The sequence below is a fragment of the Canis lupus genome, chromosome X (genome assembly GCF_003254725.2).
Source record: "Canis lupus dingo isolate Sandy chromosome X, ASM325472v2, whole genome shotgun sequence".
In the NCBI taxonomy this organism is placed as follows: Eukaryota; Metazoa; Chordata; class Mammalia; order Carnivora; family Canidae; genus Canis; species Canis lupus.
This window is the reverse complement of record NC_064281.1, coordinates 117456122-117475100: the sequence shown is the minus strand read 5'-3', so window position 1 is coordinate 117475100 and position 18979 is coordinate 117456122. Positions and strand designations below refer to the sequence as shown.

Sequence of the window (18979 nt, the reverse complement as noted above, 5' to 3'; positions counted from 1 at the left end):
CTCGGCGCCAGGGACTGGGGCTGAATTCTCATGCTAAGTGCTTTTGAAAAGTACATCAAGATTTAATAGGGTGAATTTCCAGACTTGGTCAGAGTTTTAGCCACATAAACTCCATTAGGTGCAATGCTCCATAATGCTCCACCCTGTCTATATTTATGCTCATGTTTTAACCTACACCCTTGTAAGTTCTCAGGCCGGCTGTCAGACTTCTCATTTCCTTGCATCCTATTCTTGGCTTCCACATTTCCCTTGAAGCCAATATGTTCCCCTGACTTGAGGGCCCTAAGCTTCTGACCATCCCTCTTTCAAATCCTTCCTTGAGACCTATATTTTAAAATAAGTACTCTCTCCACTGATCTCTCATCATGACATTATTACATCTGACCCATTTTTCATACGAGGCTCTACCAAAGTCTATTTGTACCATCACCAAAGGTTGTGTGCACATAGGTGGCTTTTTGGATGTTCATCTCCAGAGTTGAAGACAGCTCAGACTCTCTTTGGAAATGTAGCTCTCATTGGTGTGCCAGAGCATTGAGTTTAAAAAAAATAAAAAAAAAGGAAAGGAGAAAGAAAGAAAGAAAGAAAGAAAGAAAGAAAGAAAGAAAGAAGGAAGGAAGGAAGGAAGGAAGGAAGGAAGGAAGGAAGGAAGGAAGGAAGGAAGGAAGAAAGAAAGAAAGAAAGGCAAAAAAAAAAAGAAAAAGTATGAAGTCGTTTCTGAATCTGTGTCAGCCATGTTGTGAATATCTAAGAGAGAGATTACAATGGAGTGAATCTCACTGGGACTGTGACCTGTCCCTTGGCTAATGAGGTCCAGACGCAGGTTGACAGACCTTTTAATGGGCCAGTGCCATTCCCAGACTGGCCCCAAGCGATGGCATTGCTGTGGCAGGAGGGAATGACACCAGATACCAGGGCAAGAGAAGGGACAAGAATGATACATGCCAGCCTCTCATTATACTCCTCTCCCAAGACAGGCTTCTTGTTGGATTTTAAGGATTTCAATCCCATATGAAGTAATCCAGTGGAAATGAGGATGAAGACTTCGAAACGACTGTGCAGGAGCAGAGCAGAGTAAGACACAGGCAGACAGGGCACAACTAAAGAGATTTAACTGATGATGGATTTTCAAGCATTCATTTCCCTTTGTTCGTGGTAGTTGATTAACACCATGGCTTAGAAAATGTACTCAAGTAACCATTTTTTAATTTCATTCATTTAACAAATATTTATTAAGTATCTACTGGGTGCCAGGCATTTGCCGGTGCTCGGGATACAAAGAAGGAGACATTCCTTGCTCTCCAGGAGCTCACAGTCTAGTAGAGGAGACAGACACATAAATCAGTGGTAAGGCGCTAGAGGAGCCCAGAGGAAGCAGGGGAGCTTTCACAGAGAAAGGAACAATCTAGCAGACTTGAAGGAGGAACAGGGCTTCACCAGAAGACAAAGGGGAGGGGAGGGAAAGACGTTCTAGGCTGAGAGAACGGCAGGCACAAAAGCAAGGAAGCATGATATCGCGTGACATGACGGGGAACCACAGGTAGCCACTCGACATGGCTGAGACTTCGTCTGCAGGTGAAGAAATGGTGAAATGGGAAGTCAGAGAAGGAGCATGGAATCAGAGTGAAGAGCTTTGTATGCAGGACTAAGAAACTTGGACCTTGTCCAGGAAGCGATGCGAAGGCACTGGAAGAATCCAAAGCAGGGAGTGACATGGTTGGATCTGCCCATGATGTCAGCCTGAATGGAGGATGGTTTGGAAGAGAGGTGAGACTAGAGGGAGAGCAGAGAGGAGGGGCCGTCACAGGGGCCCACGGGCACTCCGAAGGCAGGGAGGGTAAAGAGGGGACAGGCTGGAGAGATCTTTGGGAGGAAGCTTGACAAGACTTGATGAATAATGATACAAGAAGCAAGACGGCCTCAGAAATGAAAAGATATGAAAAACATGCATTCCGAATATATGACCCACAGCCCCATTCCTCCCTCCCTCGGTGTTCCCATCATCCTCTGAAGTCCCCGCATCTGCTGAGTGCGAACGAGGGTGCGAGAGCCAGAGCGGCGCATACAGTCAGATTTCTCTAATTCAGACACCACTAACTTGGAATCTGCAACAATTCACACCGACTGTCTGTGCCTCCCATTGAGTAAGAATTTCAACCTACTTTCTTCCTCTGTGTCTTTTCAAGCCTTTAGGCACCAGTAACAGGAATCCAATCTAAAAGCAGTGGCTTCTTCCAATCAAGCGCTGGAGGTGCAGTAGGGCAGCCGCTTACGTGGTGGTATCTGGGGGGCACCCAATATATGACCCCCACCCAGGAGCCACAAGGCCTGGGATCCAATCATTAGCGATTCACTCCTTTGGGAGAGGCTGTGGTCCCTCCGACTTCTCTTTTATAAGGCAATGATTCCTGAGATGGGTGGGACATTTAGTCACTCTAAACCCAGTGGGATGGTAGTTGAGTATAATGCCTTTGGCTTTGACAGAAGGGATCAAGGTAGTATAAGAGGGCTATGAAGGTACTTGTGCAAGACGGTTGGTGCAGAAGGCAAGATTGAGGGATACGGAAGACAACGTTAGGATCTTGCCAAGGAATGGCCCCAGTAAGCATTCAAGAAACTAAGATTCTTAAAGAATGCCTTCCACTTCCGATGCCAGCAAACCACATGTTTATATTCTTGTACCTTAAGGAGCTTCTGTGCTTTGTGCTTATGAGATGCTATCTGCTAGTGAAGGCCTATGGTGACTCCCAATCTTTGCGTGGACCTCACACTGCTTATGACCAGTTATAATCTCCAGTGTTATTAGTTCGTACATATCACTACAAGTGCACTCTCTGAGACTATTTTCTAAGTGCAACTTCTCATTCACTCAGACTGACCTTGTCTGTTGCCATTCCACATTATGGAGATTTGACTGTATTTGCAGAATGGTAATCAGCCAAGTCAGAAGTGACAGAAGATCGAGACTGAGACTCTGATCTTGAAGAGTCTCCTCTATGGCTCAAGAAGGTAAATAAGAGCTGCTGGTGAATACTTGATTATAGAGGTTAGAGCAGTCAACCAAGGAAAAAAATGAAACAAAACAAAACTTTAAAAATTACTTACTTCACTTGTTTGGAGAATCGTGAACTTGGGCAGTTTAGGCTTTGAACTGGCTGCACTGGGTTTTCCATCCAAGAGGGATCCAAATGACAGATTCCCAAAGCTGTTCTCGAATTCAATTGAGGGCTTCAGTGTCGGAGGGACGTCTGATGCCTGGTCCTGGCCATCCATGGGTCTGACATATGCAGTTGGCTTTTGCTGCCCCATGTTTGTTTTGCAGTAAAGCCCTGGTGGAAAGTTCTGAACTGAAAGGCCACTGCTGGGAGCTAACAAAGAGGAGGCAACTAGGGGAGACCCAGGAGCTTGCACTGTGAATTCAGATTCTTCTGGTGAGACGGATTGAAAGATTTCTTTGAACGGATCCCCTGCACTGGATTTGAGACTACCATCTTCCTTTGCAGATGCATTTGACTCTTCAACTACTCCGACCTGGGGCTGTTCAGCTGGGTAAACAAAGAAGTCTTCCAGTCGGGCTTGGGGCTGGTCCTGTGTAGATGGCTGCAACTTGTTTGGCTGACCACTGGCCTGGCTGGCTGGGACAGTGCTAGCACTCTGACTATCTCGGGGCCACTCGGCTTTTGGTTTCCTGTTGCTGTGTATTAGAGTGGAATTCAGTATCACGACGGAAGGTGGAGGCATTGGTGCCGAGGGGTGAGTGCTATCCTGGTGAGATGGGAGCATTCGGTTCTTTTGTTCTGGGAAAAAGCTTGGTTCATTTTTGTTGATGGGAGTCTGGGGCACCGAATTCTTTGGGATTCCCACTAGATGATTCTGATTAGAATGGTTAGTTAGCAAATCCTTCATTTCATCATAGTTTCCCAGCGTGTTCTGGACTCGGTTGGCAAGTGCATCCCCTTTGTTTGTCTAAAATAACAAAAAGATGGGGGTGGGAGGAGAGAGAATGAATAGGTTTGTGTTTCCTAATGTTAATGTTTCAAACAGATGCCCTAAGTAGACTAGCATATAGGGTTCTTTAAAATTCTCATGCTGCCATATAATTTCATACTTTTCATGTGCTATGTAAGAAAAAAAATCAATAACACTATTGAAAGAGCCTCTTGGAATGAGTTGTGTGATTAACGTCTGTATACTCCCTGGCCTGTCCTTAAACATGCTCATTGGGAGAAAGTTTTAAATTACGTCGCTTATGAATTTTATTAGCAAAGTAACTTACTTTAGGTCAGATGAACTGAATGGTTATATTCCATATTGTGATGAACAACTTCAGCTTAGTGATCACTGGAATTGTAATGGAACGTTTGACTTATATTTGTTCTTGACACGTCAGCCCTTTGCGCCACATTATACCATGAAAAAGGCTTAGCCCATTGGATAAGGAAGTCAGTGAAACTGTGCAGTCGTGGATGCATTGGTTTAGAAAAGCTCAACATCTAATTGAGCTAACATGACTAAAGCGAATCTAATTCCTTTTCATCAAAGGACTGTATAAATTACTGGTGTCAGCCCACATATTCTGGGGACAACTGTGTATATATTGATGATTCATGTTTGTTTACTTTGAAATAGTGCAATTGTTCATCAACACTGACTCAAGCTCTCCTGTGTCTTTTCAATGATCTAGAAAAAATTTGTTCAAGAACTCAAACTGTTGCCTACGTAAATCAAAACAAAGTCAGATTTCCAAAGTGATGTTGGCAACTAAATCATTCTATGGACAATCAACAGACCGGTTATATCATCCCCTGTAGGAAATACTAATCTTGTTAAAATGGCTGTGGTTGTTTTTCAAATCATTAAGTTGCCGCATGGGTTTTTGTAATACAGAAAGCACGGCTTTCATAACTAGAAAATGGTAGACAGCTATATGCTTGGAAACGGCATATAGATTTTGAAGAAAGCTCAGCTGTTCATCTTTGAAAGTGACTTCTTACTATTCCCTTTACAAGACAGAGGTGTTCTCAAAACAAGCTGTTGTATTTGGAAGGGCAAAGGACTTCTTTGTACCCAGGCTGCACTACCCTGGTACGAGCCATTGCAATGAAACAAGGCTACAGGCATCCATGGAGCCATGTGGCAGCAGAACCACTGGATGGGGAAGACACCCCCACCCTATGTAGCCTCTCGGTCCCAAGAGCCCATGGGCATGCTCTCCATGCATGGGAAGGGGTGACAACCTCCCCACTGGTACAGCCTCCACTGCAGATGTTTAACATCTCAGATTTCTCACATGCCCTTAACTCAGCCCAAGCTCCTGGCAATACACAGGGAGTGTGCCTACCCAAGTCTGGGATCTCAGTCTACACCTAGGCTGTCTGGCTGTGTGCTGTTCTCTGTATGTGATGATGGAAGTGTGCAGATGAATGGAGGGTGAAGTGCTGGAAATGGATGAAATCACCCAGAGAAAGAAAATACAGAATGAGAAGATCAGGCTCAGGAGGCCACCTTGGGATGTATCAACCTTTTTTAAGCGATCGAGAGAAGAAGAGGAGCCTGCAAAGGATACCAAGAAGGAGCAACCAGAGAAGTAATCAAACTGGTGACCTTGGCCTCGTTGTTAACATGATCTCCGTGTACTGTATGCGGTATCCAAATCATAGCATGTGTGAAATCATATAAGACATTTCCAAAGAAATGAGGGCAGTGAGGGAAATAGGATTCCAGAGATTAAGGAAAAGTATGCTCAATAACTGCTAAAAGGGTCCTGTTGGGGATGGGGAATTTCGGAAATCCAATAAATGTCCGTTTCACCTTTCTTATCCACAAGAACATCTGATATTGCATCACATGCAACCTTGGTGCTAAAGCAGTGATTAAACAATTAACATTCCATATAATCCTCGGCTGGATAATCGCTCACTCCATTTTCAGAAGTACATCTGAAAGGCCTATTTAATAGAGACGGGTAGAAATCACTTACATTCCCTGAAAATCCCTAGGTTTGTCCATTTTAATGGCACAAATTACTCTTCAGCTAAGGCCAGAATAAACTCTGGATATGGTGGTTTCCTTCCATGGTGGCTTGTGACTAAACATTTGGGCAGCAGCCAAAACCCAGTCTCCCCCCATTCAGTCCCTTCATTCAAAATGAAGAGATTTCATCGTGCTGAGCGCCCAGTAAGAATTTGATGCAAGCTTTAGATACTTGCAAACTTGTTCTGGCCCCTCAAACAGTTAACCTCTTAGGTCAGATGATGGCCTAATGAACACTAGTACTTGACTATTTTCAAGAATCTGACCCAGCAAGGTGGGGGAGACAACACCATTTCATTTTCCATGTAAAATGCCTTTGTTTTACACTGCCTCATTTCATGAATTTGGATGTGCTTCCTTCCCTCAAAGATTATTCTGTAAGATAAGCACTTTTCCCTTTTTGCCTTAGCTACCAGGAAGCTCAAAGTTCAACTGGCTGAACTTTCATTGGAAGTTTCCTGGACATTCATTAAAAGTTGTCTGAACTTCCATTGAAACGGAGTTTAAAAAAAAGCGGGGGGGAGAGAAAAAAAAAAGAAACTGAGTTCTACAGAATCAGAACTGTGCCTCGAGATGTCAAAGAGACCAGCACAAAGTAACTCACTCTCTCCAGGCCAACGTGGTCAAGACTCAAGAACCTTAAGACTCATTTGCTTGCAAGCAAGCTAGTCACATTTCTGTTCCTGTTCAGTAGTAAATAAAAGGGACATGTTCATCTTTTCTTCAATGGAGAGAACCTTGATTAGGTTTTAATGTCTCTTAATTTACCTCTACTGTTATAATGCTCTGGGTTTCCAATACATGCAAAGATTTTTTTCCCATCTCCAGGTTTTAAAATATGCTTGAAATTAGGAGAACTGGCCAATGTCTAAAACTACAGCTACATAAATAAAATCAGAGGAAAATTAAAAGTTCTCTGACTAGGTCTAGAAAATCAACCTCCCACCATTGAAGGTATACTACAGTAATGATTTATTTTCCTGCATATAAGTATGAGCTCTTAAAGGTCAGAGGCCACCCTTTGTTCACCTTTATATCCTCAAGACTTATTAGCACCATGTCAGGTGTATATCAAGCACTCAAAAAAACTGTTACTAACACGAACAGAATCAAATTATAATTCATACCCTACCTATATCAAAATAAAGGCTTTGAAACAGCTTGGAGTAAAAGGTACGTAAATAGAAAAACAAAAGTCAGTCTGATTCCATTACTGTGACTGAACATCAAATTGCACTTTGAGCTCCCTGGTAGCGAAGACAAAAAGGAAAAGCTTAGAGCTTACAGAATTCTCTTTGTCTGATGGAAGGAAGCATAGCTTAATTTATTAAATAAGACAAATGATTTCCAGATACTAAAATGTAAAAAGGAATTCTTATTGGTTCAGTTACAAGAACCTTTAAACATGGGGCACCTGAGTGGCTCCGCCGGTTAGGCGTCTGACTCTTGGTTTTGGCTCAGGTCATGATCTCCTGGATCATGAGCTGGAGCCCTATGTTGGGCTCTGAGCTCAGCATGGAGTCTGACTGAGATCATCTCCCACTCCTTCTCCCTTTACTCTTCCCCTGCACATGCACACACACGTGTGCGCTCTCTAATAAATAAATCTTTTTTAAAAAGAAACTTAACAATAAAACATTTTTTTTCAGCACCAATTCTACAGAAGATGCAATGATGTTCTTCATGTGGCTTTTTCTTATGATGATTAAAGGAAGAGCATTGCATTCACGTCTAATTCAGTGAAGGCACATCTACATGTGGAGTTAGGGGCTAGGCTAAGAGCTCCAGGTGTGGGGTTTTCCTGTGCACAAATGACACAGGGGCCGAATTGGGAGAACCTGGAGGAATGAAGGGACGTCAACTCCCTTATACTAGCTTCCTCACAGAGCAATGGCCTCAGAGGGACTTGTGAGCGGAACTGCATGGCAGGCAGTTCAAGGTTGAGTTCACTGGCGACACTTTGAGTTGCTGATTGAAGGAAGATCCATATGCTTTGCATAATAGACGTGCCGTGGCTACAAGTAGAAATTACCATAGTCATGCTTAAGACACATACTGGTAAAGTCAACAATCACCAGGCAGGGTAAGGCACAGAGGACACACAGACAGATAGCCTCAAAAAGTCCACCATTTAACAATCTCCAAATAATTAACAGTACAGTCTAGGTCGCCTGGGTCGCCTCCCTGTCTTTCCACCACTGGAGCTGGGTAACTGTCAAGCAGTTTTTAAATTTCTCAAGATGTACACATGAGAGCCACCAGATAGAAAACCTACACAATGGACTCTCATTATACACAACAGCAACTTCTGATTTACACTGAATGTTCTTTTTCACCCTCCAGAGTCTCAGTGATCCTATTAAGGAGCAAGGTATTCTTGGCAGTCTTGATCAGACATTATAAACATGGCAAAAATGAAATTTAGCCATTTCGATCAATTACAGGCTTCTTTCAATTGGCCAGTTCTTTACTTCCCGTTCTAGATAATTGGTTGATTCTCAAAGGTAACCTCAGCAGCTCTTACTTTCTAAGTAATCACAATTTCTCCATCATCAAGGAAATGCATTTTCCAAGTATTTTCAGGCATAAATTACATGTCTGGTTTGTGGCTAATGACTAACAGCACTCCTTCATTTAAGCTTTTTTCCTCTCGCTACTCCAAGAAACGCAAAGTTGCCTCAGTTTGCTTCTAATGCTATCTACAAATCAGTAGTAGAAGTTCATTTGCAAGACTAATGCGCTAGGAGGCGACTGTACCATCATATTTCTTTTTGACAAAAAGAAGCAAAATAATTTAAGTTTTGAGGCTCATTTTTTTCCCTTTATTTCATTGTGGCTAATGTGTGTGATTTAGTCATTCCTTTTTTTTCTAATTGTAATATTTTTTCAGTTAATCTCTTAAGCCGTAAGTTGCTATTTCTTTCTTTAATTATAATAACGATAATATCTCAAACTTGTACGGCACTTTCCAGATTTCAAAGCAAGGTCTCCCAACTCGTTTGATTTGATCCTTACAACCATCATGTGAGTCAGCAGAGCAGCTCTGATCTCATTCTGGCTTCTACCTTCCCAACCCCAATGACCTTGGGTAAGCCACTTAATCTCTATGTGCCTCGCTTTCCTCGTTCTCGTAGAGTGCAAAGAGTTATAAAATGTTAGTTGCTGTTGTTGCTTTATTATTACTATTATCAGGGATTATTTCATATCAGGTATTATTATTCAATTCACAGAGGAGGAAACTATAGGTCAGAGGAATGAAGTTTCTTCATCAAAGTCCCACAGGAGGTAGGTAATAAGCTTATCAGGTCTTCTGACCTCCAGTGGGAGGATAAACAGCTTCCTGTGACAGGTACTGAACCACACAGAACTTGGTCAAGATTCACCACTGGCATGGATATGAAGCTGTAGAGAAGCTACCTCACCTCTCTGAGCCTCAAATTCCTCGTGGGCAACATGAGGAAAACGAGTACTCCAGGTGTCATAAGGACTAACCAGGCACATATAAAGCCCTAGCATATGCCTGGTGTACAGCAGGCACTGGATACATGCCAGTTCCTCATCTCGCCCAGTCTTCCCACACTAGCCTACACACGTCATATAGCTTCATGTTTTCCAAGTGCTTTTGAAGACATCCTTCTCAACACCATAGCACAAAGTCGGATTTGAGTTATAAGTGACAGAAGCAGCTGCCCAGAGAAGTTACCCATCACCAACCAAATATAAGGGTGGTCAACATTCTTTCCATTCTGTGAATGGTAGGGGTGAAGCAATGAAAGGAAAGAAATCAGCCAGGATGATGAGAGATCACGGTTTCTTCTAATTGCTGAGAAAGGGCAGGGGGTTTTAGGGACCAATGCTCATTGGCTACTTCATGAACTACCAACACTACTGGACAACTGATCAGACCACATTTTAGGCTTTAGGGTGGCAAGAAGTTTCCTGAAAGTCCTGATCCACCACCAGAAGTTGTGATTTTTAATTTGATAAGCATTCCCACCACAACCCTAAGGAAGGGTTGGGATATGTCTTTGTCTCTACCAACAGACCATGGGCCAGCTCTAAAACTCTCCCTGCCACTGGTATGTCCAGATACTCCAAGGGTGTCCACATCAGTCCAGGTCTAGGGAGCTGATGGAGGTGCACAGCAGTTCTAGTATCATAATATGGGAAGGGAGTAGGAAAAGCATACTCTCCTGAACACAGGAGAATCCTGAACACAGACACAGCAAAGATGGCAGCTGGTCATCAAAGCAATGGTGAAAGAAAGAGAATCACTAGGTCATCAACTGTTAGCTTAATTTCTCTCCTATACAGTCTTGACTAAAGAACAACAGCTCTTCCCCATCAGGAAACATAATGGTGACAGGCTACTAATCACACAATAGGCCTGGCCCTGAGCTAGACAAATGTTCCCACCTAGCGCCTCTCGTTGATATACCCTTGTCATAGTGAGACAGATGACTTTTGAAAACTTCTGGAAATGGTGATTTCAGGTTTTTTAACTGCTTACTCAGAAATACACTGCTTACATCTTAAAATAAATACATGTCTATATTACAGGCTTGTTAACAAGGGATGGCCCTTACCTTAGAGGTACAAGGCCATTAATTCAACATGACTTAAAGTTATGAAGGGGTATAAACCAAGGGTTCTACACCTCATAATGGAAATAGCATTGGGAATGGAGTAGGTTTTGAATTTTAAGAATGACTCTTTGAGTAAAGCTCATTTTTCTAACTTATCCAAAGATGAGGTGTAAAACTCATCTGGTTATTCCTCTTCCTCAAGAAGGGAAAAGGCATCTACCATCTTTTAACCTCTCTTCCATTTTCTGGAAAAAAATGGAGGCCACAACATCTTCCCATGGCTGATCACTCTTCACATGTTCTTGATTTTGTGCTTGCTCTGGGAGCCTACCTCATTCATCATCACCTCTTCCTCCTGTCCCTTCACCCTCTCCCTCTTGACTGACATTGGGGCCTTCCCATCAATCTCTAAACGTGTTCACATTTCTTCTACTCCCAGACCCCAGGCAGTTTGGCTCCCCACAATGAGTGCCACCATCAACAAATAAAACAACTCTCCCTAAAGTCACTGATCCACCTCCCTTAACTACCAAATCCAACAGGCACTTTGTAGTCCTGACCTTTCCTTACCTCTGGGACACAAATAACAAATCACTCCTCCAGCCAACCCTGTATCCCCTTGATTTCTATTAAAGGATTCTCTCCTAGTTCTCTTCCTACCTCTGTGATCAATCACTCCTTTTTAGGTTCCTGGACTTTACTTTGCCATCTCTTTCACTGCTTAAACATTGCTGCTCCCCAAGATAATCTTTGTCCTTCTTGCTCAATAATCTGACAGCTTCCACTGCCACCTACCTGCTAACACCTAACTTGCTCTCTTGAGCACTCTCAATAGCTCTAGATCCCTACATCCATATCTGCCTTCAGTCCCACTGGTATCTCAAACCAAGCGTGCTCAAAACAGAATTCTTTTTTTTTTCTCTGCAAGCACCAACCCTGTTTCCTCCTGAACAACCTGTTGATGAGACTGCCATCTACTCAAGTCAAAAATATGTGAATCTTTCACTCTTGTCCTGCCTTCTCTGCATCCAGTCAGATCCCCAGTCTTGTCATGTCAACTTCCTTGCTCTGCCTGAAATCCTCCCTGCCATGAACGCCCTTTAGCTAACTACAAATCTTCTCTATCTGCCTTTTTGTTTGCCTTACCTCCAACCAACTCAACACATTTTCAACATCGTCTTGAAAATTCTCTGTCTGCTCTGGCCATTCCCTTACTTGAAAGCTTATAGTGACTTCTCTTCAGGTACAGAATTGTGTCCAAACTCCTCGGCACAAGGTGCCAAGTCTCTGCTAACCTGTCCCCCACCTATCTCTGTAGCAGCTACCATGCACTCGTGCCTTCCCTCGCTCGTGAGGAGATCTGCCACTGGGCAGAAAGTCATTATTCCTCTTTCTACATTGGCCTAAGACATGACTAGTACATAGCGGGCCTTCAACAAATGTCTGCTAAACTCATCATATCACTAAATACTTGCATTCAAAGGTAGTATGTAAATTTAATCAATTGAGCTAGGGAAAGTGCTGTTTTAAGGATCATACTACTATTGACAGATTGGAGAAGAGTAGTTTAGGTAACCTAACTCTCTTTCTTGGTCAGACTTCTTGAACTTGGAAGGCACCTGAGTCTCAGTCAAGAGCTGCTTACTTATGGTGAACAAGGTAGCAAGACTCTGGTCTCACTGGTCACCAATCCAAACAGCTTACTCTCCACCCAAAAAGTGGTATTTGTGCCCATGCTGTCATTTCCTTTTCCAGAAGTCACTGTCCCCTAATTGGTGCCCTTGTAAAAGCATGGCTCTCAAAAACTGCCCTGGATTGTTGTCTTCATTCTTATATCATTTTGTTTCATTACAAAAATGACACTGCTACTAAATTTCAATAAACTCTCACCAGCCGCCAGCAATTCCACAAGATCCTTCCCCCAAGCCCCACCCCAAATAGAAAGTTCAGAGGCAGTCATTGTGAAATCAGTACTTGCAGACATAGTGGCATGAGTGTTACTGGAGCTACAAACCAGCTAGGATAGCACTAGGCAATCAACCTGGCATACTCACCCCCCTCCCTGGCTGAGGCAATCTCCCCATGCAGGATGATTAACCACCAGGAAAAAAATGATTGGCTTTTCCCCTTGTCCTAGAACAATGATTTTCAAAGAGCACTCAAACCACTCCACAGCTGTTAACAACCTAACATGGGAAAGGAAAGCAGTGGCCTTGCCGGCAGTGGATGGCGCTGATTGGGAGGAGAAAAGACACAGAGCCATTGACCTTCTGATGAAGCCTTCAGGGGCTGCCTTGCTGATAGTCAAAGTGGGGACAAGCGCCAAGAAGGCATTGTCCACTCTAGGAAGTGCTGGGCGGGAGAGGGTTCCTTTGAGATGGGGAGTCTCGCTAGTCCCGTCCACATCTGACAGTACTCCCCCAAGATGACAGAATTGGTCTCTGAAGACTTCTTCAGAAAGCTGCAATTGCCCCCAGCACAGGGTATGCAAAGATTTCATTTGTCAAATATATTCTCCTGGAAATGATCTGGGAGCTTTAAAAATAGATTAAATGTTGATTAGCGTGTTCAAAAACGTAATAAGCAACCATGTTCCAGAAAGAGAAATTACATACATATTCAGCTACCTTGTAGGGCTCCCCAAAAAGATCAAAGCCTGAAGAAAAGAGATCGTCTTCTTGCTGGACTTCCTGATTCCTCCGCTCCCATTCCCTTTTCTTAAGTGCACTACGGTCTTGTTCATAGTGGCTGAGAGGAAAAGAGAAAGACAAAAGGAGAAAAAGATTAATTAGTCATGTAGGTCATTCAGATCTCCCTTGTTATCAAAAAGAAGATAAACCATACAAGCCAAGGCTACCCGAACGGATACGTCACACAGAGAGCAGAGAAACCTTTTCTTGACTCCCAAATGATTTTAAGATTTTGACCAGCTCTTTGCAATACGGAAGAACATAGAAAATGGCTTATTAGAGACCATAGTCATGCCTGCTAGTCTTCCAGAATCCTCTCCTCTTGCCCTTGCTTGAATACTCCCGGCAATTGCAGGCTCCCCACCCCCACACCCAAAGTCAGTCCACTGTGCAGAATGGTACTGAACTCAAGTTGCTCTGTGTTGCCAACCACTTAGGGCTCAGAATTCATAGATGTTACAAAGTCCCAAGGGAAAGGAATTAACTGAGATGTCACAGACCAATTGTAATTCTGTCCTGAGCCCATAGCCATAGTTCACCTGTTGTAACAAAATCACAGGAGAGTTGAAGGATGTTTTTGGAAGTCGACAAAACCCTGAATCACTCATTCACTCACGCTTCCTCTTCTGTGGTGGTGCTGTCGATTTGCTCTGCCCATAGCTTGAGTCATAGGCAACTGACAGCCTTTTGAGGAAGCTCTTCACAAAGAAAGGTGTTTGGCTTGAATGGCAAACTACTAACAATGAAAGATGTCAAAAGCCTTGAATGACCTCAAGGCACATGTGTTTTAGTAGTGGCGTGCTGTGTAGACAGTGGCGTTTCAGGCTTTCCCATTGGAGGATCAGAACAGAAGCTTCCAGACAATACTGAAGATCTACTCCAGGCCCTGGGATTTTATACAATGAAATGCTTCTTGATGAAGCAATGGTTTTCTTCATTGGTAATGCAAGGATGTGCATATCACACTAAATCTGTACGTCTCAAAAGTGGTGGATTTTATTTTGTCCATTGGGTCTTCTTTCCCCTCTGCTTTGAAATCTTACCCAAAGTGAGCAAATATACGGGGGGCAAGTGTAAATTGTATAAACGTATGTAAAATGCCTAGCAGGTGCTATACAAATGTTGCTTTTCTTCCCCATGTTAATACTGCCATGTTAAGACTTAATTAGATAATTGGTATGCAAATGAACATAATAGCTAAAGGAATTACAAGAGATACACTGATAGAAGAGTATAGTCCACAGGTTTTGAATATATCCCAGACCTTAATGCCTATCCTTGGTAGCCTAGTTTGCTCCTGAGGATCGTAACTTTTAATTTACAAAATAAGAGTCCAGAGCATGAAATATCCATGGCAGCTTAACTAGATATTGATATACACGGAGTGCAAGATGCCACTACACTTCATCATCCCTCTTTCTCCACAGGAATCCTTGAACTGACAAATTCAAAGTGACTTTGATAGTCTTGTCTCCAGAATCAACACTTCATTTCTCCAATTAAAAAAAAAAAAGTGGCAACATCGAAAGGCTATCCAAACGTACATTATGCTTTCCCTGTACGAACAATGCTAGGCACAGAGGAGCTCGCTGGACTAGTCATGAGAGTGCTCAGCAGGTGTTATCACCATCTGGGGAAGACACACGAAGCCCAGGCCCCACATCTGGACCCCATCTGGTCAAGGAAGATGCCAAGTCCAGATCCTAGAAGGCATACTCTCCTTTGGAGTCTCAGACACCACCCACAGGTATAACACTTGCTGGCATCCTCTTTCCTCTCCGGGCACAGGGTGAGATCAGAGCCGCAAACGGCTGCTGTGGGTCCCCACATCTTTGTGTTGGAGGCTGAAGTGTGACCAGCCAGACACAGTCCCGTCTTCAGATCTTGCACACGGGGCATGGGATCAGACTCCAACACCATACACTGGCGGTGCACAACCCAAGCCCATCACTGCTGTGTCACAACGTAAGAGGGAGAAGGTGTCCTGGGGTGGAGGCGGGCAAAGCAGTCAGTGCGGGCACCACGAAGGTTGGTTGCAAAAGAAGACACTAATTTCTTCTCCTGCCACAGCAGATGACTCTGCTCCACCCCAACACCAGAGCCCAAACCTCACGCTTCTGAGCAACGCAAGCAGGATGTCAGTTTGCTAGCGATCTGTTCCCTCAGTGCACCTGACAGCCCAGAATGACAGGCCCATAGATCACATTTAATCCTCCCATGAAGAGAACCGAAGTACTCGGGTCTCTTGGCTTTGCAAACTACCTTTCTTCTCCTCCAAGGGAAAGATATAATTAAAACCTGGAAGGCAAAAGGAGGAGGAGGAGGAGAAGAAGAAAAGGAAACGTGCATCAACTCTCATGACAACCCTTCAAGCGGCCAGCAGTCAGGGCACTTTGGGCGCTTTTGACCTGGGTTTGATTTGCGAGGAGGCTCTTGGCTCCATTTTGCCTCAGTTCATTAGCTACCAAATTCCAGATGAAAATGTGAATAGCAGATTGAGTGTGCACATGGGTGTTATCTGTTGCAAGCAAACTGCCTGCTGCATTTTTTAACACATATAACAAAGAACAGTTAATTCTCATATCTCTGGCAAGAATGGATTTAATCTCCACAGAACACCACCGCGCTTGGAAGGCAACCAAATCTCTCCAACTTTTTCCTCTTTCACTCAGCAGGGCGTTGTAGTGAAAGCTTCCCAGGGCGAGGTATAATGGAGAAGGGGCTACATGGTGGTGAGGCTTTCACAGTGCAGAACGTCACCGATTTCTGACTGAAACCAAAAGGACTAATTTGAAGCACCAGCTAATTAAAACCACAGCTATGTATTTAGCCTCTTGTTATACCTACTGCAGTTTATAATTATGAGGACCTCTTTATCTACTCAATTAAAGTTCTTACTTAGGATGCAGGCAGGTTGCGTTTGAACTGGTGAGCCCTGCGGGGGCCACGTAAAAGCATATGTCTCCCCCAACCCCGCCACGATGTGAGGTATCCTGATGCCCCTGGGCTTGTTCTCCAAAGAATGGAAGGGTTCTACAGCCCATGAAGAAATGCTCGAGCCAGGAATCTGAATTAGTTCAGTAATCTGAACCATTCAACCCTATTCACTCTGATGAGGACTGGAGGACATGGGTCCTATCAGTGTGAAAACCCACTTCCCTATTGGAAGGTTGAGCCCAAAAGCTCAGCTTGAGTTAGGATGTCCTCCCAGCTGGTTGTCTCCCAGACAGAATACAGTGTGTCACACAGTAGGGTGCCATCAGAACCAACGGCCACTCACAGCTCACTCTACCCTTTTTTAAAATATTTTATTTATTTATTCATGAGAGACACAGAGAGCGAGGCAGAGAAACAGGGGAGAAGCAGGCTCCCTGCAAGAAGCCCTCTGCGGGACTCGATCCCAGGACCCCGGGATCACGCCCTGGGCCGAAGGCAGATGCTCAACCGCTGAACCACCCAGGTGCCCAATTCACTTTACTCTGAATTAACCAAAGGCCTCTCTGATTTCTCCCTCTCTCCCTCTCCCTCTCTCTCTCCCCAGCCTAGGTCTTGGAATGCCCATTTCAATGAGCCCTGCACTAGCTACATAAAGAACAAGAGGCATGTAACTACTCTGTGACTCACTCCAGTGCAAGGTGGAATGGTGAGAAGCTTCTCTCTAGAAGGGGGCTCTTCTGTCAGCTCTGACTTCGCACACCAGTCTGCCCCTCCGGCCTCAGTCCCCAAGGAGATGCCCTGATTAACACAGGAGGAAATCAAAGTCCTCCCGAAAAACAGGGAGTGGAGCCGAGCCCTCATCAGGGTAAAGGCAAAGGAAGATGTGAACTTGCGCCTCTAGCACCTCCAAGGTCAAGCGACTTCTCCTCCTCATCTTCTCCTCCTCTCAGGTAGGCTCCCCTCCCGGAACTTAAACCGGGTCATGTGCACCAGTAACCCTAGTTCTCATCACTAGAAGCCACAGGTGCATAGCTAGGATGTAAGACCCAGGGCACCTGTAGATTCACGGAGATGCAGAAAGTTCAATCATGCCATCTTCATTAGCTCCTGGTGGCAGCACACTCCGGCTGAGGACGACGCAGGCTCATCTTTTAGAACAAAGACTGTCAGCAGGAGGAGACATTAGCAGTCAGGCAGTTCTGCTCTCTTCATTTTCCAGGTGAGGAAAATTGAGCTCGTAAAGGTGATGGGACCCGCAGCAGGTTTTCCAGTGCCCAGACTTGTCTCCTCCGAACACCCCATGGTCTGCGCCTTCTGCAGCCGAAGGCTTCTCTCGCACTCAAGAATAAATACCAGTCCTATTTGCACGCTGTTGGTCAACTTTCCTTAGGATTGTGTTTGATTAGAGATTGCCAGTAGGAAGAAAAAAAAAACTTTAGGAATTTAATTTGGATTCGAGTATAGAAAGAGCATTAGTTTCCTTACACCAAATGCACAGACCCTAAAGGGATCGTAAAAATTAACTACATCTGCGGGGAGAAGCCAAGCGGGAGAGAGTAAAACCAGTTGAAGTCCATTTGCTCTGTGTATTTCATGAAGTATAATAATCATCGTTTACCTAATTTGGTGATTTTACAAAGCAAGTTGGGGAAACGTTAAAAAAAAAAGAACTGATATCTTAAAATGACAAGTTTGTTTAAAAATACCACCAACTCATACAGGATTTACTGTAGTAATGACATACATGAAGGTAAATAATTCAATCTCATTTTCTAATCCAACTGGCACTAAAATACCTTTATTTTGGCTAATATCTTTGTAAATGCATAAAAAATACATATTTAATTCACCCAAGGGACAAACATAAGCCATAACTCACCCCTTATGGCTCTCCTGAATGAATTTCTGCCTTCTATAAAATTTGTATTTATACTTACTACATGTTCCAGAGTTCCAAGTGGTACTTTTTTTCCCAACAGCCAGCCCTATTTTGAATTTGACATTGACCTAATCTTGACATAGCTCCTATTACTTAAAAAAAAGAAAATCTCTGCTATCGAACACCCTCAAAATCACCACGCCCTAGCTATGTACTTATTTTATCTGTTAATATCCACGAGTACTTAAATGCAAACTGCTAGGGGTGCCTTGGTGGCTCAGTGGTTGAGCATCTGCCTTCCGTTCAGGTCATGATCCCAAGGTCCTGGGATCAAGACTCACATGTGGGGGTCCATGCTCAGAGGGGAGTCTGCTTCTTTCTCTCCCTCTGCCCCTCCCCCTAGCTCATACTCTCACTCTCTCAAATAAATAAATGAAATCTTAAATCATTGGAACTTCTAACTCATGTTTAGACAGCAGGACTCACTGAGACCTCTGTATACAACCACTCTCTTTACCGTATGGACTCTCTCCCCACTCACACTGGCTCTCATTAAAAAAAAAAAAAAAAGATAGGAAAAAAAGGAGAGAAAATACATATGACATTTACACATCTGTCAGTTGCCCATTCGGTCATGCCAATTTCTGTAGGTCTTAGGGAAATGGGTGAATGCTTATTCTGAGAGTTCCCTTAAATCTGTGCTTTTTAAAATGAAGCATACACCAATACTCCCAGGAGTCCTGGCAGGAACCTGGCTTGATATATCCTTGTCGGGGCACCTTGAGGAGACCCCCCCCTTCCCTCCACTTCTGAAAACAAAGGCAAAAATTGTCAAGTCATCCTGCAGTGGGGTC

General features: G+C 43.8%; 1 protein-coding gene across 6 annotated transcripts in view; it reads right to left on the bottom strand.

Moving 5' to 3' along the window:
* The window catches only part of AFF2 (ALF transcription elongation factor 2), a 473257-nt gene that overhangs the window by 306840 nt on the left and 147438 nt on the right, over positions 1-18979 (bottom strand). For 2 of the 6 annotated variants that reach the window (XM_025460809.3, XM_049107360.1), the window contains exons 2-3: positions 13235-13367; positions 3106-3966 (exon numbers count right to left, since the gene is read on the bottom strand). In XM_025460809.3, coding sequence (XP_025316594.1) covers positions 3106-3966; positions 13235-13367 — 994 coding nt within the window. The remainder of the gene's footprint in view (positions 1-3105; positions 3967-13234; positions 13368-18979) is intronic. The other 4 variants (XM_049107359.1, XM_049107361.1, XM_049107362.1 and 1 more) reach the window with 2 other exon arrangements.